Raw genomic sequence first — 23,599 nt, forward strand, 5'->3', positions numbered from 1 at the left:
AAAGCAAAGGTTAAAGTCTAAAGTTTGAGTCTTTTTACAAGGAAAAGCATATTCTAATCCAACTTCTCTATGCTTCCTCTTTTTCTTTCTATGTGTTGTCTATCATTTAGAAGACAAAGAGCACAAACCCTTGTTTTAGAAAGTAAAGACCTAAACATATGGTATATGGGCCTACCAAAACAGGTACAAAATATAGCAAGAAAATAAAAAAATGTAAAAAAAGAATAAAGTATTTATACCTTTATTATAATTGTAATTCTCAAGTATCCAAATGAGGGACCCCGAATTAAAAAAATTGTTCACAAAAATATCCTTCATGTACAGATTGTTTTGTTTTGTGAAAGAGAGGAATAAGAATAGTTGGTGGCTTTGATACAGTGTGAACTTCATTGACATGGTCTCTTATTTAATTGTAGCTAATAATTCATTTTGGAAGGAGATTACTTTTCTCCTCTTAGTGAGAAATCCAATCCGATTGAGTTGAATTTATAACGGGATATAATCGAATGATGTTAATTGTTTATTTTGTAAACTCATACATATTGATTATTTATGAAAAAAATATTAATCTAAGTAATTGTAGCAAATTTAATTATATTTATCTTTAAAAAATGAATAGTCTATTTTAAAATCATGTTCAATATGAAAAATATAATAAAATAATTTTTATCTATGTTTTACCTATAGTATTATTGATAATAAATGATTGTTATAAAAATTCAGGCCCTGTGTGGAAGAGTTTTGGAAATATAATTCTACCTCTTGATTTGCATGTGGTGTTTGGTTACAATTTTTAAAAATTAATTCCACATCCATTTTTGAAAACTCTTTCAAAGGTGGGAAAATTTGGGCTAACAAGTTGTCCTCCTAGAAGTCAAGCCGGTTGACAGGAATAGTGCAACTTTTTTTTATTATTTATACAATTGACACCTGTTATTTTTTATATTTTAAATACAAAAAAATTTGGAATTTTTTTTAAAAAATTATGAGTTTTAAATATAATTTTGAATTGTGTGTTTGGTTATGAGTTGTAAGTTTTGTATCAAATATCATATATTACATCAAAAACATTTCACTCAATTCAAAACTTTTTTCAAAATTCATTCACCAAACAAATTTTTCACACTCAAATCATAATTCTAAAACTCACATACTAAAAATACAACTCATATTTTCAAATTATATTTAGAAAACTCTACTAAACGCTACCTTAAACTTTAAGAGTATAAATTTAATTAAAGATTAGGGTAATTTAGCAAAAATAAAGGTTAGTATTTTGGGTTAATTATGTTTTTGGTCCCCAAAGTATCATGTTTGTATCATTTCGGTCCCAATATTTATACTGTGCCAATTTGGTTTCTAATATGTAAAAAGTGTGCCAATTTGATTCTCCAACAAAATTTCATAAGTAATTGCCATCAAAATTGGGAATAAATATGTAATTTTCAATATTAAAATAACACATATCACATATTTTAAAAAATTTAATTTTAATTTTTAAAATAAAATTTCACATTAATTATACATATCACATATTTGTACGATTTAAAGTGTAATTTTTTAAGTGAGTTCTCATATTTACCTTTATCTTTAATTTTAATGATATTTACTGATACAATTTGATTAGAAGATCATATTAAAATATTTTTGTATATTGAAATTTAAATTGACACAATTTAAATATTAAAAATTAAAATAATATAAACTTGATATTTTGTGAATCAAAATGTAATTAATCATAACTTTTTCATAGGATTTAATGGCTTTGTTTGAGCTGTAACTTTTTACTTAAAATAGTCAGTAAAAATAAAAAAATAATTAATAAAATAAAATATTATTATTAAATTATAATTATTATATGTTTTTATAAATATTAAATTAATTAAAAAAATTAAAAATTATTCAAAACATAACTTTTTAATCAGATTAAAATAGTTAAATAAGTAAAAAATTAGGCTAAAAAAATTGGTTGACTTCTCTCCAGTTCTTCGCCGGATTGGAGATGTGCTATTGGGTTGGGTTTATGGGCTCATTTTTTAGTCTTATTTCGATAATTTGAACTATTCGCATTTTAGGATTTATCGAGTATATCATTTTTACAAAAAAATTAAATTGATCGGATAACGAGAACTATTTGTTTAGATTAGTTTTGTATAAAAAAATAGATAGTAAAAAAATAAACGATTGATATAAAATTAATTTGAATAAGCAGTTTTCATTATCCAATCAATTTAATTTTTTGTAAAATAATATACTTAATAAAGGATAATACTAGAGACAGACACTAATTTTTTTATTAAATAAATGATCAAATAAGTGTGAGATCCACAAAATATAGAGTCTACATTTATATATGATAATCATTTATTTAATAAAAAATTTAAAATTTATACTAAATTTTTTCTTAATAAATTTTAAAATATAAATCATTCAATTTATGGAAAATGAAATTACAGCAAAGTGGACTACCAATTCGATTATCAGAGACAATTCAATCTCAAAATAATTCATCCCAAACCAAGAGTGCTGCTATTAACACCTATTAAAGTTCTTTGGACCCCAACCCTAAACTCTAAATCTTAAATTTTAATAATATTTTTTTGGACACCCCACTTATTACCAAATCTACCCATATTCATAATATTTTCACAATGAAATGCACACACATCTAATTTTTCATCCCTCTTATTCCTTGACTCACTCAATCTGCAGAGTTTGGAGTTTTGGTCCAGTATAGAATTCTTGGACCCCAACCCTCCATCACTCTCATCGCCGTCTCGGCCGTCAACGGAGCATTCTGACGACTCTCGTCCTCTCATCATCATCATCTTCTTCGTTGCTTTTTGTGTCTTCGTCATCGCCGAGATCGATTGAAGATACTCCAATTTCTACGGGATTTGCATAACCGTTTGCAAGATGAGGAAAAACAGATCATCGTCTGAATCGCCATCAGAATTCTGAATGTAGCCCAAAACAATTTGTTCACCACTGTGTAGCTGAAAAAATGTATTTTGCTCATAACTGTTTTGTCGAACAATAATGATCCTGTCAGCATTGTATGTCCGGACAAAATTTGTTCATCACTGTGTAACTTAAAATAACATGAATTAAATCCATTCAAAACACGTAACTTAAATTAATTCTAATTCACTCTTTTTCATTCTAAGTTAGTTTAACAAATAAAATTACATAATTGACTATTTACATTAATGTTCAGAGCCTATGTATTGAACGAAAGGATTATGTTCAGTACTGTATTACTGAACATAATTCTAACAGTCAGCAAACCAGTACCGAACAGCTCGAACGAAACAAGAACGACTGAAAACGACCGAGAATGTTAATACAAGACAGATAAACTTATTAATGGAACGCCGGTCTCACTAGAATTGTTGTCCTCGTCCTCCATTGCTCTACACAGTGAAATAAGTGATGAAGTATACGTTATATTTGAAGCAAAACTTTCAAGTTCAATAGCGTTGATGATGGTGATGAAGATGACACATTTAGGATTTAAGATGATTATGAAAAATAATAGATTTAGGGTTTATATTAGTTGATTAGGAAAACTAATAGGTTTAAGGTTTACAAATATAGAATACGTATAGTTGAAATTTGTGATAGGAGGGAAGGTGGGGATCCAATATTATAGAGTATTAATTCTTATTGATTGGGGGTGTTCTATTTAATAATATGGCTTATTTTGGGAAGATGGTAAAAAATGACTTTTTGACTTTTAACCAAACTTTTAGCTTTTTTAGACAAATGATTTGGGAAGTTGGTAAAAAGTGACTTTTGACCTTTTTCATTAATATTTGTTTATAATGTCAAATCATAATGAAATGACCAAAGTATCCCTAGTCAATTGAAAAATTACACATTTTTACCCTTTTATTTTCCATCTATGGAGGGTAATTTCGTAATTTTTTTTGGACTTATAACCAACATCCCAAATCAATTTATGGCAAAAAAAAATCACTTTTTGCGTTTTGGCAAAAAGCCAAAACGCCACTTATAATCTTCTTTCCAAATTGAGCCTATATTTTAATATAATTTTACTTTTAAAATATAATTGTAATAAAAAAAATTAATATCAGCACTCCTAACCAAAGCTAAGAAAGTTGGTGTGAGAGAGAGAGAGAGAGTAGTAAAAGGTTGGAGTACGGAGAGACAAGCCGACAGAGGGTTTAAGGTGGGAGCAAAGGCACGTGCCTCCGACCAAAGGAAGAGCGCCACGTTAGCCGACAGGGTCCGCGGCTGAGCGGGCGATCTGGGGACCGCCTCCGCTCCTCGTTCTTTGCGACTTTTGTGTTTTTTTTAATTCTCTCTCTCTGACAGCTAAACCCCAAATGCACAACAACTGTCACACTTTTTTGGTTCAGAAATTACAACTGAGAAAAACAATTTTCACAAATACAATTCTTGTCGTACAAAAAATGTTAGAAGTTATAAATCAGTGATAATTTGAGATCCTTGTTAGTGTATATTTATAAATTTTACTATTTATTTGTAATTATTATTTAAATTTTACACTGGTATGCAATTTTTCCTACAAAGCCTCTATTTACGAAGAGGTTTTTTTGAACTTTTTTGGTTAAAATAGTTACAAAAGACAAAATAAGTTATTTTAGCCACAATAAACAAAATATCACATCCAATCCATAATCATTACACTATTCTCTCACAAAAAAAGTCAAAAAGTCAAAAAACCAAAAAGCCCTTCAAAAATTAAACTTTTTAACTCAGACTAAAATAGCTAAAAAAATCAAAAAATCAAAAAGTCAACACACTTCTCAAACTAGGCCAAAATATTGATATCAAAAATTACTGTTTAGTGCAACTTATGTAATTATTTTAAATTTTTAAAAGTTGTGTTAAAAGTAATTGGTGTATTTTATGAGTCGGAAACAATTTAAATAAATTTAAAAAAATTACCTGTTGAGAAGCATATAGAGAGGTTTCAATTTGGAAGAAAAAAAAAATTACTTTTAGTTTTTACTTATAATTATTAACTTTCAATTGGTAAAAAATTATATCAATAGACCCAATGCTAATGACTTACAGCTTTTGATGTTGGAGTGTTTGGGTTTACCGTTCGGTTAAAATAGTTTACTAAAAAATAAAATAAATTAAAATAATTAATAAGATAAAATATCATATTTAATATATAATTTTTTTTTACAATTATTAAATCAATTAAAAAAAATTCAATTAACTTTTTAAACACAATTATTTTAATCAAATTAAAATAGTTAAAAAGTTAAATAACCAAGTAAAATAGTCAAACTTTCCAAACAAGGAGTAGTGTAGTAAAAAGTGTATTGCAATAATTAAAAAGTGTATAAAGATACATACTCCTTCCATCTCAAAATATTAGTCTATTATTTCATTTTTTATTGTCTTAAAATATTAGTTCCTCTTCAAAAATTAAGTACAAAAATAATATAAATTTTTTATTTTACCCTTCTTTTAAATTAATAAACAATATAAAAAATACAATTATGACATTGATATTCTCAAAAAATATACTATCAAAAGGGTAATTTTGAAAAATTAACTTTTTTCAAATGTAATAATTGTACTACCAAAAAAAGTTAGATTTCTCAAAATGGACCATTATTTTGGGACAGAGGGACTAATAGTGTAAAAAATTGTGAAATATATATTGAAATTTTGTTTTGCCATTAATATAAAGCTGAACTAATGCTTATTGGACACTGATTAGCAAAATCTTTTCTAAAATAATAAATCATAATGAATTATGTTTTTATTTAAAATAAAATAAATTTTCTTAAAAAAATATTGATGTATCACTACTCATTACAATAGTAGTATGATTATACTTGTCTCCCTTAGTGTGTGCTTGAAATAGGAATGTTGCAAATTTGGTGAAGTGGACCAATATATGCTTTAGTGGTGTGGACACTTTCTAAAAATTCTCATGTCATATGCTCTCATGTTCATTGTCAATTTTTAAACCATGTAAAATATATATATATATATAGTACAATTCAATAGTTGAGAATATAGTGAAATATGGGAATAGCGAAATTTAGAAGTGTAATTTTTTTTTTTACCAAATTTCGTTGAATGGTTTTTTTTTCTTCCTTCTATTGTCGCACACATCGTTGGTGCACCATATTCACTATATATCGTATTCACTATATATCGTATACATATAAAACACAATTTATCATTTTTCTTTCTTACTCAAAAATGGGATTGGGAATGCTGCTTTACGGGGCACGTGGCAGCATCTGTTGTGCAACAAAATGGGCCCATTTCGGGATTTATTTTCATAATTCGAACCGTTCACATTTTAGAATATATCAAGTAGAACGTGCCTGCAAAAAATCAAGTTAATCGGATATCGTTTACCCATTCATCCACTCACATTTCTATCTACAAAAATAAATAATAATTGTGATTTAAAGTATTAAAATGAATACAAATGTGAGTGGATGAATAAGTAAAAAATTAAAATAAATATTCAAAAAATTTAAATCTTAAAAATTTAAATAATTTAAATATTCAAAAATTTTAAATAATTTAAAATGTTAATATTTTAAATTTAAAAACAACTCTACACTCAAATCGTAACCAAACATATAAAACAGAAGTCAATTAAGAAATTATTTTTAAAACTCATAACCAAACGCATAACTCGAAACTCCATACTATTTTCAAAACTCTACATCCAAATCGTAATTAAATACATAACAAAAAAGTTAAAATATTTAAAAATATTTTTATAAAATAGAGTTTGAATTTATTTTTATAAAATATTTTAAAATTTCAAAAATTAGAATCGTAATATTTTGAAATTAAAATATTTAAAAATATTCAAAAAAGCATAACATATTTAAATATTTAAAATCTTAACAAAATTAAAATATTTAAAATATTTATTTTAATTGAGTTTTGAAAAGAGTTTTGAATTATGTGCTTGGTTATGAGTTTTGAAAAGTAATAATTATGTTTTCAATTGAGTTTTGAGAAATTGGTGTAGAATTATGATTTGAAAGCTCTAAACAAACAACACACTCAAATAAATGGGTGGAACCATATTTTGAGAGGCTTTCCAAACGGAGCGTAAGAGTTCTAAATTAAGAGTTCTAATAACTCTAATTAGTGTGTGGATTCTATGTGATGTGATATTTTGACTTTGATTTGTTTTCTTTTTTTTATTTATTATTATCCACATCATTAATACTCTTTTAGAGTTTTTAAATTAAAGAAATATATCATATTTATTCACTTTATATATTAGAATAGATATATAACATCTCTAAGGTGAGAGGTTATTTGGTGATTATCCACACCACTAAACAATTAATACTTATCAAATTATCTCCCAAAAAATACTAAAATCTCACAATTTTAATAATATCAAATTGAGACACCATGGGACAATGCTAGAAGACCACCACATAATTTTTCCTCCAAGTGGGGTGGGAGAGAGAGGAGAATGGAGGGATATTCTCATAATTAGATTGCTGAAATTGTTTGGATTCGATCCATCATTGTGTCTTCTTCACTCCAATCCCCTACTTTTACCCTTTCTATGCCCCCCCATCTTCACGTCATCCACCACCACTATCAATTTTCTTTTTAAAATTTTCTCTTTATATTTATTTTTAGAAAAAAAAGTTTTCAGGAATTCCTATTTTTGTGGTGAATACTTTTAATGTTTTTGAATCATTGTGTTATTTAAGACTAAACTCATTTAAGAAAAAGAGTATTTTAAAGAGTTATTTTTACTCTTAGATCTCAAACAAAATGAGAAAAATATTCTAAATTAAGAGAGAAGGAAAAGAAATTATGAGGCCAATATTATAGAGAGTGCTATATATTTGTCAGTTTGATGATGCAAAGAAATATAATGGAAAGTGAAAAAGAATAACTTTCTTTTATTTGATTTAAAAAATAAAAATTGATATATGTTTTCTAAACTTTTTTTGTTTTTGAGAATTTGAGTGGAGTTTTTTTTTTTTTCCAAATTAGATTATGAGAAGTTAATTGTAAAGTAAGCATTTTATTGAATCACGTGTACATTTATGTTTTATATGAGATGATTCTTATCTTGTACAAATTAAAGTGGTTTTTAGTTTTAGAATTACTATAATCAATATCATTATAGAAAGCATTGCTATATAAATCTATTTTTAAAATTAGTTGAGATATGTTTTTGATGTTGACTATTAACTTTATAATTTTGATCACAGAAGATATGTACTCTTTTGAATCTTTCAATTAGATACGAATCCGAATGTTAGGCGTGAAATGAAAATCGTGATATTTTTGTTGGTATCCATATTTTTCTATAAATAATTTATAACTTTCACATTTTTGGATAATTCCATTCCATATATATATATATATATATGTCTCTTGAAAATATTAAAATATAAGAATCTCAAGATATAATTTGATGGTTTTAAATGTTTTAGATTTAAGGGATAATAAAAAATTAAAACAGAAGATTTTATATCAAGAATATTATGAGTGAGCGCGGGTCGGTTGTAATCACAGAATTTTCAATCCGCCATCCATTCGCCAGATTGACGGATTCGAGAAAATTAATCCGCATCCGTCTGTCAATCCGACGGATGTGAATTGAGCGAATTGGCGGATGGATGCGAATCGGTTTGGTGTTTAAACATAATTCAACTTGTGTACTTTCTCAAAAAACAAAAATTATAGTCAATGACTTAACAGAGTATTACAGTCACTGCATGCCTCATCTAAAGAAAGAAAGTTTGAAACTTTATTCACATATTACAATCACAGCATGTCTCACCCACATAAAATATTATAATTTGTGGTTTTTAAAATATAAAAACAATTCAAACCATCAAAACCATGAATAGAGCAGTAGTAGAGATTGTATGCTTCTCTATTGTTATATCTACATTTGTTTTTGAAAACAAAAACCAACCAACATATATAATCTTTTTTGTTTATTATTTTTAGAGTTAGATTTAAAAATTAAAATATATAGATAAATAATACATTTATTTTTTTTAATTAAAAAAATATATTTAAGTTGAAAACTCTTTTTCAACGTAATATATTCAATAGAATATTTAAATTCTTTTTCAATTGAAAATACAAATAGAATATATAAATAAATTAAAAACACAAAATCTTACAAATTACTAGGGGTGCTTGGCGGTTTGGTGGTTCGGTTGCGGTCAAGTGAATCTCAAATCCGCCATCCGTTCAAAACTAGGCAGATTGAAAAAAATCAATTCACAACCGTCCGTTCGTCATCACGCATCTGTCCAAAATATAGCAGATCGGTTTGGTTCGATTGATTTAGATGGATCAATATATCCACTGCACACCCTGAAAATATATATATATATATATATATTATGACAATTATATTATGTGTAGTGTTTGGTCAGTGGATGAATAAGAAGGCATCATAAAAAATTATTAAAAGTCATTATCTGTGCAACATGTATTGTGGGAGTCATATATTGAATTTGTTTGTACAATGGTAATGATCATGACGCAATACTCATTGAGTTGGTTTGTAATCATAGTATTGACCAAATAAGAAGACTGATTTCATATTAAAATGTTTGTGAAATACCACCAAGTGAATGGTTAAGGTTTATGCCTCGTTTGGAACATACTATTTTAGTAATTTTTTAATTTTTTACAAAAAAATGTACAAAAAAATAGAGAGGTAATGTGACAATTTTTAATAATTTTTAACTTTTTGACTAAAATAACCACTCTCCAAACAAAACCTTAGTGTGATGATAATTAGCATACTGAGCAAGTTCATGACTAAATTTTAGACAAAACCACCCCCCCCCCCCCCCCAAAAAAAGGATTTATTGATTTGTTAAACAATTCACGCAGGATATCTATATTTTTTACTTCATTTCCTTTTCCTTATACAAATTTTAAATTTAAACCAAGGTTTTGAAAAGTAGATGCGATCGCCGTAATAGTGACGGTGGCGCAGTTGCGGTTACGGGATGTAAAGGCCATAGCATAACGGTTGCGGTAACCGGAACTGTGAATTTTTTTATTTTTTGCACAATTTGAAAAAAATTTACTAATACACATTTTTTTTTTCCATAATCATATTTATTGGTTTAAAATAAATATTGATCAATTTTTGTAACTTTTTAAGTATGATCCAATATATTTCATATTTTTAAATCACTACAAATTGAATTTTTTACATTTTATTTTAATAATTAATGACTTTATATTATACAAAAAATCAATCACTAACTATTATATATAAGATAAACAATGACAAAAGTAAGAGAATAAATAAAAATCTAAATATATATATATACATATTTTAACCAAGCCAAATAAATAATGACCACACTTATTATTATTATTATTATTATTATTATTATTATTTTCAAACAATATATAGATAGACACACAAAAACAAAATGGTTGAGTGATAACAGCTGAATAGAATAGTATAGGTCTTACAGTTTCAACAAATCAATAACATGTTCTTCATCTTCCCTCATCTCTCTCCCCCTATCTCTTGCTCCTCCATCTTCTCTCTTTATTTTCCCTCTACTCTCTATCCCTCTTCTCTCATTTTCAGCTTTTTTTTTTTTTGTGTTTTTTCGAAAGAAGCAGTTCGGAGCCATTACGTAACGGTGCATAACAGACTGTTACGGTTGTTACAGCACCGTTACGACCACTACGGCCGATACACCTGCAAATCTCAATCACACTACAAAAGTAGCCGTAACGGGTGACGGTAACCACTACAACCAGTACATAACGACATTACATAACGATTGCGACCTCTTTTTAAAACCTGATCCAAACACATTTTAAGTCCAAACACAACCTCATGGAGTTCTATGAATTTTCTTTCATAAAAGTAAAATCTTGTGTCGGCTACTGCTGTGAAAATGTTTAGAAGTGTAGAAAATGGAAAAAGAACATTAGGCATTTGAAAGATGAACACCACATCCTCCCTTCATTGCTCAATATTCTGAAGTACTAATGCTCCAAAAAACAAAAAAAAAAAAGGGAAAAGAAAGATAGAAAAAGACAAATTGCTTAAACACCCAAATATGGGAGTCCAAAAAAAAAAAAATAAAAAAAAAAAAAAATACTACTTTTGTAGAAGGAAAAACAAAGATCCAGAAATATCTTTATTTTTCAAGAAACTCTGCAGATGAAAATACCATATTTATCAAACCAGAACCAGACTGACACAACTAGCCCTAAACTTCTCATCTTAAGAATACAATCAATGAACTAATTGGAGAGAATTAAACCATCATACATCCAAATTGAAATCTAGAAGAATAGCTGGTAAAAGCATGATTAAGCAAAGTTTATTTTGGTTCAACAATGCTTTGTATGCTGTTCCATATAGAAGAACCAGTCAAAGCTCAAACATATTCTGAAACACAATCTACATTTTAGCTTCAAAGTTCCCAAGGCACTCCATAAAAGAGCTTAACCCTAGCCTTCAAAAATTACGAGCACTACCGAAATAGTTGCGTAGGCATTATTTTTGTCAATTTAGCAAAATTTTGCTTCACAGTTCTAAAGCTTGAATGTTTCCACCTTTGGGGAGCTTGACGATATAACATGACCAAAATAAAATAAAAAAGAAGAAAAAAACTTTGAATGACAAATTTAAGAACATATTTCAAGCATCAGATTCATAACTTTTATCCTCTTTTGGGGGTGCAAATTGCCTGCTAAGCTGGGATTTCGTTCAGGGATCCAAAGGTGGTCTCTGTGGTGGTTGGGGGGCTGGTGGTTTTGCCTGTCTGAGCTCATTCTCTCTATCCATGAACCTGTTACAAATAAAAATACATAATTAAATCACATAACAAGCCTTCTTTTTTAAAAAAAGAACCAAACAAAAATGCTTAGAAAAAGATGGACTGATTGTGAGAAAGCAGGGATAGTTGACACAATAAAACTTTCATTGTAACTTTGATATTTCAATAAAAATCAGCGCACAGAACACTTCCTATGAAGTGATCAACAGTTCTAGGATGTGTCTCTAATTTAAGATAATTTTTTTAATGTCAGCACAACCAACCCTTCTTGGATGCTTGATTGACACTTACATCAACACTGTCATATCACAACCCCATGAAATTTTGTGCTTGCCACAAATAAGAAAATGCAGAAATTATCAGTATGGTGTTTCAAACAAAAAAAAAAAAAGACGTTTATAGATAACACAAATGGCAGACAAATTTCTCAGTTCTACTTCAAAGATTTGCAACAAAATCAAAACAAGAATCTCACTCAATATAGGCCATTGGTGCTGCATCACCAACTTGTATCCGAGTTCGGAGCAGTCTTGTGTATCCACCTATTCTATCTCTGCAACACAGAAGAGTAAAGCAAATATTATAATCATACACCAACAAAGACTGGCAACAAAGATGTACGGGATTCACTTGCATCGATAAGCCAGTTTTGTAAATAGCTTATGAAGGACATCATCTCCCTGCACAAAGGCAGCAGCATGCCTTGCAGCACAAAGAGTACTCTGTGACAAATTCAGAAGGATATGTTTAAATAGCGTTCAATACAACTTTCATATGCCTAAGCTTTCAGGTTTTTCAGTATTATTTCAGAAATAGAAGTCTGAAAATTTATGAAATAGTTTAATACTAATTTATCTAATCATTTAACAACTTTTGTTTCATTCACTATCAAGGAAGAGTTCATACTCAGTATAGCAATAAAAGTGTACTTCAAGTATATATAATAATAACAAGTTTTAAAAGCTTTCATAAAATATGCACTTCAAAGCATAAATTCCAGCTATTAGTGTGCAATCTTTCTTTTCAAACCACACTTTTGTGAAATCTCACTCCACTATGCTAAAAAACACATTCACAATATTATCAAAAAATCTTATGTTAACCTATACAAAAATGCTACATAAGTTGCCAAACCGCCCACCTATGATTGAATGGGGTCCAAATTGGGCAATAAGTCTCTTGAGCCAATGACTTCCCTTTATCATGATTTAGGGCTATAACAAAATTGATCTATAATATAAATAAATGCATACATAGACTGAAATATATTGTCGCCTTTATCCATCTTAAAACAGGTAGCGAATATTTAACTAGCCATAACCGGTGCAAATATTTCGTATGAACAAGCGAGTTTCCCTCAAGTCTTCAATATTCACTCTAAAAATCACAGACACTTTTACAGAGGTGTGTGTCCATGTCCTACATTGACACTCATCGAACACTTCCTGACATGGGTCAAACACACATCCCAATGTGTCATTAAAAAAAATAAAAAAATTATACTCACAAACATGCATCAGACACTTGGGGGACATACACGTTTATTGTTTAGAGACACATGAAAGATATTATGGCCTTGTTTGGTTTGTGTTTCCCAAAAATTTTTGGAAAAAATTCTCTACAAATAAGTTTTCAAAAATAATCAAACCAAACAAATTTTTCCAAAAAAATTTCCCAAAACTTGTTTGGTTTACAAGTTTTCCAAACAAATCTCTCTCATACACATCAAATCAATTACTTTTTTCAAAATTCTCTCTCAAAATAATTTTTCAAAACATCTTTTGAAAAAAATCAAACCAAACAACTTTTCGTACTTTTTATCTCTAAAACTCATCTCCCAAACTCAAACCAAACATACCCTATAAGTTTAAACATAATAACTTAAGACAAAACAATACCCCCCCCCCCCCAAAAAAAAAAAAAAAAAAAAAAACTACAAATTTATATATATTAATTCCTCTTCCTTTAAACTTAATAAATTAGTATTGTGTTGCATTTTTGTCATCTTTGAATGAAATATTTATATATATGACATTATAAAAATTATATAAAACCATATATTTTGCGCAAGCCCCACTTGTCATGCCTTGTATTTTTTGAAAATTTGACATCTGTCCGTGTTGGGTGTCAAGTGTTTGTGCCGCTTCTTAGACATCAAGTCAGCTACCTCACTTCAATATTTTAAAATCCCAAAATCATCCAATGTCAATCCAAATCAATTAGGCATACAGATGTGTAGAAGAAATTTTAACTTCAATAAAAAAGGCAAAACTCTTTGAACAAGCTTTTAGTTTTTTTTTAAACAAATCAATAGAAAACCTCCATTTATTAACATTCAGCGGCGTTTATAGCCCAAAAGAACAAAAGGTGAGCTTTCCGTGTTTATCCATGATTAGTGTAACAATGTTTCAAGGGCATTTGATGCACAATCCTCGAGAGAAGGGATAAAATGCACTGCAAACTCCAAGAACTTCAGTACATGCTCCTCATACGGTGACCAAATACTGTATTCCTCAAGACCAAATAACATTACAAATTTCCCCCCTGTTTTTTCCCCCCTTTCATTCATATATCTTAAACTAGTTATACTAATCATTCATTCAATACTTGACACCCATATAGCCACTCTTTCAGATTTATTATAGTAGAGACTAGTGAGATAAGAAGATTTAAAGTTATAGCCACAAATTCATATGGCACATAACACATTCATTGCAACCCAAACATGTAAGGGTATTGGTGGAAGAACATAATAGCTATCTTTTGCAAAAATTAATGAAATGAGAAAAGGAAGAAATTTCTTGGAGTAAATATAAAATGTTAATTGACAAATGTTTAGAATTTTCACATTTATTCTCAGTTAATTTTCTAAATATTTGTCAATTAACATTTTATTTAATTTTAAATACAAAATGTTAATTGACAAATGTTTAGAAAATTCTCAAATTAAAAAAAAAATCATATTTATTCTCGATGTGTAAAAAATTTAAAAAGAAGAATAAACTTTTCTAATTTTACATAGAAGAAAAAAAAAGGCTCAAAAGTAAAATATATGATGATACTGTAGACACCTCTTTTCAAAGTTGTACCATGTTACCATCAAGACAACGAATTTCTTTTGCCTACAGATTGATAAACATAAAGCACAACGAAAAACATATCAATTACATTACCAATTAAACCAAGTCCGAAATTCCAGACATTTTTTAATCTTGCAAGAAATCTAATCATCTCAAAATCATCTAACAGACAATTTACTAAAAGCCATAACATCTTTTATATTTAGCTTATAAACGCACACATAACCAAAGTTATCAGTAACAAGGAGGGCATAGATATTACATTCATATTTAACCAAATGATAACTTCAAAAAATACTTTCCTTTGTTCTTTTCTATTATATTAATTTAATTTTTTCTACAAAGGGTCCAAATAAGTTGAAACTAATACATTTAAATATGATCAATTTCATTTGTACAAATAACAAGACCCTACAAAAACAATAATTTTTTTTTTGAGGAAATTGAAGGAATAACCTTGGCAACAGTAGTTTCAATCCTTTCGTGTTTCACCAACTGCGAAACCATTGTTCTGCAAAAAAGCCAAATCAAAATGAGAAACAGAGTAAGATTTAAACCCTAGAATATAGAGTATGAGCTGAAATACGAACCTGAGTATAGACATTCGGTGACCGGTGGGGCGATTGAGCTTCCTCATCTTCATTATAGTGATCGTTCACAAACACAAAGGAGAGAAAGTGAAAGCTACAAGTGATAAACACGAACAGAGATGCAAATTAGGGTGAAAATTTTCAAAACCAGTTAGGGCAAAGAAATTGTAGAAACTAGGGCAAAGAAAATGCGATGAAGAGAGAGAGAGAGAGGACTCACCGCATGTGGCGTGTGCTGCCGTATGGGATCGTCGAAGAAGAAGAAGAAAGTGATGAAATGTTACTCCCGTTGCTGCTGCCGGAAGTCAATAAAACTTTGGTTTTTGCAATTTAGTCCTGATATTTTTTGTAATTTAAAGTTGAACCCCGATTTTTTGGGGGTTTATGAAGTTAGATTGGGTCTGACAATCGCTCTATTATGAATTTTAGGGTACATTACACTGCCTCCTGGGTATATCTTTATTACAATTTTTTCCTGATCTTTTGAAATTACATCTATGTCTTGAGGTTTAAAGTTACATTAGAGATTTTTCTTAGCATTTTAATTTTTTTAAATATCAATTTTGCCTTCACTGGGTAAATTACATTGACACCCTCACATTTTAGAAATTACAATTCCCTTCTTAAGGTTTAAAGTAACATTATCAATTGCCCCAATCGGTTAGTATTAGTTGGAAAAAAAATTATTTGAAAAAAAATTTTGTTAGTAAAATTTTTAAATTTTTGTTTAAAACCCACCATAAATAATTTTTTGAATTTACGTTTTTTCCTCAAATTTACAAACTGAGACAACCATTTATAAACTAAAAAAATTATCAAATAAATTTTTATAACAGTTTTTAAAATTTTTGTAAATATAAATTGAAAATTAAAAACGAAATGGTTACTAAACAGGCCTCAGATGGTAAAAATGTCGTAAAATTAACTAATAATTAAATAAGTTACCAACGTAAGAAATAACTTATCAAAAGATTCTTAGGTTATGTATTGTTTGATTTTTAGAATTTTTTTTTTAAAATTAAAAATTAATTTGGTTAAGAAATAAAAAATAAAAAATAGTTATCATTTAAGGGTAAAAAATAATTATCATTTTAACTTTTGAGCAGGTTATATACATACGTCTGATTGTTTTAATTTAATTTGTAAAAAATTATTTTTAACCACTCAAAAGATAAAAATTATATAAAAATAATAATTATTTTTTATTTTTTATTTCTTAACCAAATTAATTTTTAATTTTTAATTTTTTTTTAAAAATCAAACCGTATATAGCCTAAGAATCTTTTGATAAGTCATTTTTTTAGTTGGTAACTTATTTAATTATTTGTTAATTTTACGACATTTTTACCATCTAAAACCTGTTTGGTAACCATTTCGTTTTCAATTTTCAATTCATATTTACAAAAATTTTAAAAACTGTCACAAAAACTTGTTTGATAATTTTTTTGATTTATAAATGATTGTCTCAATTTGTAAATTTGAGGAAAAAACGTAAATTCAAAAAATAAGTTTACGCTGGTTTTTAAACAGAAATTTAAAAAATTTACTAACAATTTTTTTTTTCAATTAATTTTTTTTCAATTAATTTTTTTTTCCAACTAATACTAACTAAGGGGGCAATTGGTAATGTTACTTTAAACCTTTGGGAGGGATTGTAATTTCTAAAATGTGAAGGGTGTCAATGTAATTTACCCAATAAAAGTAAAATTGGTATTTAAAAAAATTAAATTACTGAAAAAAAATCTGTAATAAAATTTTAAACCTTGCGCTCAATTTATTCTTCATTAGAACTTACAATATGAAAATTTGACCAAGTCTACTTTTTAATGGTATACATTGTTTTATTGCTATCAAGAACGTTGGATGAATTCTTTTACATTAAAAAAATTTGGCTCTTCTGATATTGTCCATGCAGGTTGAGAAAATGGTATTTGTAGCGTTCTTCTCAGGAGAGCAAGCAAAAACAAAAACAACGAAAATTTGTGAAGCATTTGGTGCAAATTGCTATCCTGTACCTGAAGATATAACGAAACAGAGGCAACTAACTCGAGAAGTATGCTTTTGAATTTTACTGACTGCATTTTCAACATGCTCGCAAAAAAGATAATTTGATGATATGTTTATTCCATTTTCTCTATTATTGCTTAGCGGATAATGTAGTGTAGTTTACTTATTACTAGCAAAATATCCGCGTGTGTTCTTTACAAGAAAGTTAATGAAAAATAATATAAAAAATAGAATTTCTTTTTGCCATGCAGAATCTTATGTCAAATACAGGACGAGAGTGAGTGAAAAAATTTCCATCAAGAAAGTGGTTATAATATTATTCACACTTTCCTGTGACAACCAAGGGTCAAAATTTTGTTTTAGTATGTTGTTAAAGTTAGCTTGGAAACGAAAATGTTTTGGAAATATTTTGTAAATGTAAGTTGAATTTGAATGTCAAAAGAATTTGAAAACGTTTGGAAATAAGTACTAAAATCTATATAAATGCTAATATATTCTAAATATTAAATAATTGAACATGTTGAGGTCTATCACTATTAAAAACTCATAAACAAAAGGTTTAAACTTAGTTGGGAAAGGTGTTTTTCATTGTAAGAAAAAACATTAATTAGAAATACAAAATTCTAGTAGTAGTAGCAGCAGCAGCAGTAGGGATTAAAAAAAGAAAAAAAAAAAAGAAAAAAGAAAAAAATACTTTGTAACCAAAACTAAAATAAAATAAAACAAGTGACTTAATCATGCTTGTTAAGTTTATCTTCTGTATCTTGCCTCTTGTCCTTTCTAGTTTATCTAATTCTTCAAAAAAAAAAAAAAAAAAAAAATACAGCATCTGTAATTTTTTGAATATTTGTGATTCTCTATAAATCAATTATTAATTATTATTGGTGTCGTGAAAAGCCATTGATAATAGGGAAATGAAATGGTTACGGTTTAAGTTTACTGATGATTTGATAAACCGATCTTTGGAAGTCAACAATGGAAATTACAACAATCTTTGGATCTATTCTAACAAAAACATTTTTTATGATTTTATTTTATTTTGTGTGTGTGTGTGTTTGATTGTTACTTTTTAACTAATGTGCTAGTTATTGTATTAATAATAGTGTTAGTGATAGTTGCTGGGCGGTAGTTGTCACGATTCAAATCCGGTACCAAAGGCTCGACGTTGTAATAAGATAAAAAAAAAATAATTCTAATAATTTTGTAGTTGCAGTGCAAACGGATAAATAAAATAAAATAATTGGGTACCAACTGCTTATTTAAAAGAAAACAAAACATAGTCATTTGAACTTTATTATATTACAAGAGTTCAAAACAAAAATAGATAGAAATAAAAAAAAGATTTAAAAAAAAACAACACAGCGATTCATTTTCCATCTTGATCCCGCTAAACCTCGTCACCTGAAAGGGGTGACAGCTATAAGCATATAGCAGAGTGTAAAATATTATACTGTGAGTGTAGGAGTATAATATAGCCATGGATAATTATTTAAACTAAAATATTAACATAATGTGAGTTGAATACACAAATTAATTAAGTGGCAAAAATTGAAATAAATCACTATAACCACGGTACATAACAGAACAGAACATGGGTCACTAATTGACAATCACTACAGGGGTTCAATGGATCCATGACAACAGGGGACTACAAAGTGGTCAAACAGGGCTTATGGTTATTTAAATCTCCCAAGGCATGAGACTCTCGTGGTGGTACTTACAGAAAATAATTGTTTACAAGGTCATGGTCAAATATTCTTTAAAATTTAAACAAATATATCCATGGGTTTCATTTTAAATAAATAAAGTTCAGAAAATAATCCATATAATTAAAATATTAACCTAACCATAAAACATAATTTATATCAAATAAATTGTGGTAACTCAAAACATTCGTAAAATATATTATAATAATTTAAGACATGTAAAAAATATATTATAGTAACTCAAGATATAATAATACATACCTAAGAATTACTCCTAAAAAATTCTTCTAAGCTTGCTCCCCGTTTCTTGCTCGAATGTTCTCTTATTCTGCCAATGTGTTTCCTTACTGAATAATGCTTGGGACCCCCTTTTGGGGGTCACCCCCTCACCCCCTTTTGTCACGTGACAGGGGGTGATTGGTGGAGCAGGAAAAAAAAGAAAAAAAAAAAAAAAAAAAAACCAATGAGAGAGAGAGAGGGAATCAAAGGGGGTGGGAAAAAAAGGGGATGAATCATTACTCTTCCTTACTTGGATGCTTCTTATTTTTGTCTCACCTTGTCTTTGAAGCTGCCCAGCCGTGCACTATTTATAGATGGTTTTCTCACATGTGATTTGCTTAAATGAAGCCACCTGTCTAACAAGTGGCAAGTCCCTCATTGCCACCTATTTCCTCACCCTTCAAATTTAACCCCTAATTGACACCTGCCTTTACCCCTTTCTTTTGTCGTCTCTGCGAATTCACTAAGGGCCAAGGCAGCCATGTTGCTTCTACTTTCCTGCCACGTTAGTGAAGCCACCTGTCCTATAGGATGAGTCACCAAAATTAATTTGGCTTTATAAAAAGGTAATGTTAGGGACACTAAATTTTTTACTAAATAAATGATCAAATGTTTTACATGGGTGTGGAGTCCGTAAAATGTCTCACATGGGTGTGGGGTCCGCAATTTTGTGGGCTCCACACCTATGTGAGACCTTTGGTCATTTATTTAGTAAAAAATTTGAGACTTCTAGCATTTTCTTTTATAAAATTCTAAAGGTTATCACTCTTTTGGTGATTCATGATGATTTCTAAAATTACGTATAATTATAAGTGAGGTTCACGTCTAAAACCTCATTACCAAACTATAAAACATCACTTATCACTTACTAAAATATTTAATATGTAGTGTCTCGCAAACAATTTAATTGATAACTTCCCAATTTCCTATTTATTTATTTATTTATTATTATTATTGATTTATTTATTTATTTTTGAGTTCTATTTATTAAAATTTTAAAAGATAAATTCAGGTGTCACAGTAATTATGATGATGGTGGTGATTTATTTATTTTTGAGTTCTGTTTATTGAAATTTTAAAAGAAAAATTCGGGTGTCATAGTAATTATGATGATGGTGGTGGAGTTAGCGGAGATGGCGGTAAAAGTTTTGGTGACATAGATAAGTATTTAGTTTGAAAATTGTTTTTACCTTTCAAAAATATTTAAAAAAAAATGATTTCCATTAAAATAAATTTATTTTCAATGTCAAAAGCGTGAGTAATTTTGAGAATGCCCCTACTCCTTAACCATTTTGGGTTAAAAATATGTGGAAGCATATTTATCTTATAACTGTATTTGTATTTTGGATATCTACATAAAGGCCAAGTTTGCATAGTATAAAAAAAGTCAAAAAGTTAAAAAGTTACTAAAAAAATTAAAAAATTATCATTATTTACCAAAAGTCAAAAATTACGGCTGCACAACTCTCAATCTTAATTTTTCTCTACACATTAATTTATATAATTTTTTAATACACATTTTTCTATAAAAAGTGAAAAATTTAACCCAAACATCCATATTTTTTCCCTCAACTTTTTAGTCTAAAAAGATAAAAAGTACACTTATTTAAGACACCTCAAACAACTCTAAAAAATAGACAGGAAGTGTAATATTTTATCCCCATAAATTCGATATCAAAAAAGTCTTGCACATATTACTTTTTATCGAATATTTTTTTTTATTTATAGCCGACTCACAATTTAATTTTTTTAAATTTAAGTTTTTTTTTTTAAATTTTTTGTATTTTTTCTTTATTTTTAGTAAATATTTTAAAAATTTTAAGTTTTAAAAAATGAATTCCGAAAATTCAAAGCAAACAAGCGGTCAACCTCACTCCTATCATGGGTAGGTGCTAGAAAATATGATTAAAATTTAAACAAAAAAAAAAACAATGGAAAATCTCTAACCTCATTCATATCCAAAATCTAAAATAGAGCTTCTACTCAACTTGTTATCAGTGTGATGTTGACATAGTATTATTAAATGTCAATGTTAAAAATTTTGGTTTGTTTAGTACCTTCCTAATTTTTCTCGCTTTTCTAATGATTTTTAAGAGAAGTTAAAATAAATTTTTTTGACAAAAATTGAGTTTACCAAACATGTCCAAACTTTTTAAGTAAAACATACAGTTTTAGCTAATAAATTGACTTTTAAACTATAATTAAACGAAGCCTTAGATAGACTATAAAAATTCAAATTACTTGAGTTTGACTAGATTAAAATTCATATGAGATTAACTCAAAAGGTAAACAGGCCTTGTTTGGTTTGCTTTTGAGAAACAAATTTTGGAGAAAATTTTCAAGATTTTGTTTAGTGATTTTTAGAAAAAAAAATTCAAAATCACTCTCTCCTAGACATTTTTTATTTGAACTATCTCTCCTACACATTAATCAATCGTTTTTTCTCTCTTGTCTCTCATTATCAATCACTTTTTTTATCTCACACATATCTATTCAATTACAATAAAACATCAAATCATCCCAAACTCCCATACTCCAAAACTATTTTCAAAATATACAACCAACCAAACAAACCAAAAAAATTTCTAAACTCTATCCTCCAAAATCTTTTTTGAAAAATTATTTCCCAAAACCAAACCAAACACAAACATATTTTAAAACTAGCTAGTTAAATTTTTAAGCTAAGTCTAAACAGTTTATTGCATGACTTGACTCGACTCATTTACAACCGTAATTGATTGAAAAAAAATAAAAATGGAAACTTTAAAGATTGGTGTGTTTGGTTTGTGTTTTGAGATAATTTTTCAAAAAAAAATTTGGAAAAGAGAATTTAGAATTTTTTTTGGTTTGTTTGGTTGTATATTTTGAAAATAGTTTTGGAATTTGGGAGTTTGAAATGATTTGATCTTTTGTTGTAGTTGAGTAGATGTGTGAAAGAAAAAGTGATTAATTAATGTGTAGGAGAGAGAAAATGATTTTAGATTTTTTTTAAAAAAAAAAAATTGAACCAAATAAAATTTAAAATTTTTTTCTTAAAAATTGTATCTTAAGATACAAACCAAACAAATCCTAAGTTTTCAATTATTTCGACCCACTAGGGAGAGTTATCTTGCAAGAACTATAAAACAGGAGCTGCCGGGATAAGAAAACTACATTTAAATTTTTTTTTTTTTCCCTAACACGTTGAAAAAAATGAAGTGTATTTAATGACAAACATAGCTTGATATCTTTGGGTCTCAAATGTCGAAATGGCACTGTCAATATTTGAAATTTTTTTTTAAAAAAAATCTCATATTGAAAAGTACTCAAGAAAATTTGAACACATTATAATAGGATATATATATAGTATAATAGAAGTCAAATAACAAAACTGTTTTTATATGTTTTTGCTTCCACAATTTTATGAAGAAATGTAGCCGTAAACTCATTTAGCACATGCTCTTTCAGACTTTGTCATCTATTACCATTCAAAATATTGAGAACTTAGCCCCAATCAACCAAAAAGAAAATGAAAGAGAGATGCTAATTCTCGGCACCTCTCTTGGAAAGGGAATCCCCTGTCTGTTAGATCAATTGTTAAATAATGGCTGAATGAAAAAAATACCAGAAAGGGTCTAGATTATTTGTTTAGTGAGGCTTGAAAAAATTAAAAATAAAAGTAAAAATTGACATTTCTGAAAAACATAAAAAAATATTATGTTTGTTACCCATAAAAAAAAAAATTACAAATAATTTCATTTTCTTTTTATTTAACAAATATTATATTTCAATAATATTATCTCCAAATATACGCAAAAATATATTTTTTAATACATATAGCCATGGCGGGCCGAGGAGTAAAAGAAACCAACCCCACCCTACTTCCTCAATGGGAATGGGAAATGCTTGTGGACCGGGTTGGAGATGCCAATTTGTGTACATATGTTTATCATTTTCTTGGGGGAGAAATTATCAAAGCATATAATAAATTTCAGCAAAATTTGACACTCAAAAAGATGGGCATGGGTTAAATTAAAAACGCCGGATTACAAAAAAACATGTTGCCATTTCAACACGTATAATTCCTCCACTTTTGAAACACTTCTCAATTCGAAAAACAAAAAAACGCCACACAAGAAAGTGCATTAAAATAATTT

At 28.1% G+C, this 23,599-nt stretch overlaps 1 protein-coding gene across 4 annotated transcripts; it reads right to left on the bottom strand.

The window, feature by feature from the left end:
• Window positions 1-11,297: 11,297 nt before the first annotated feature.
• Window positions 11,298-15,830, bottom strand: LOC145793034 (uncharacterized). Of its 4 annotated transcripts, none has more exons than XM_082875414.1 (6): window positions 15,692-15,830; window positions 15,472-15,565; window positions 15,338-15,392; window positions 12,432-12,523; window positions 12,277-12,354; window positions 11,298-11,813 (listed from the first exon to the last, which is right to left on the bottom strand). In XM_082875414.1, the coding sequence occupies exons 2-6, from the start codon at window positions 15,522-15,524 to the stop codon at window positions 11,732-11,734; spliced, it is 360 nt and encodes a 119-aa protein (XP_082731540.1). In that variant the 5' UTR covers window positions 15,525-15,565; window positions 15,692-15,830; the 3' UTR covers window positions 11,298-11,731. The 4 variants fall into 4 exon arrangements, 2 of the variants coding, with proteins under 2 accessions (XP_082731540.1, XP_082731542.1); XM_082875416.1 differs by having other exon boundaries at window positions 15,688-15,747; XR_014333542.1 differs by lacking the exon at window positions 12,432-12,523.
• Between the last annotated feature and the right edge of the window lie 7,769 nt (window positions 15,831-23,599).

Source organism: Camellia sinensis, chromosome 6, assembly GCF_055761805.1.
Source record: "Camellia sinensis isolate YWXY chromosome 6, ASM5576180v1, whole genome shotgun sequence".
Classification (NCBI taxonomy): Eukaryota; Viridiplantae; Streptophyta; class Magnoliopsida; order Ericales; family Theaceae; genus Camellia; species Camellia sinensis.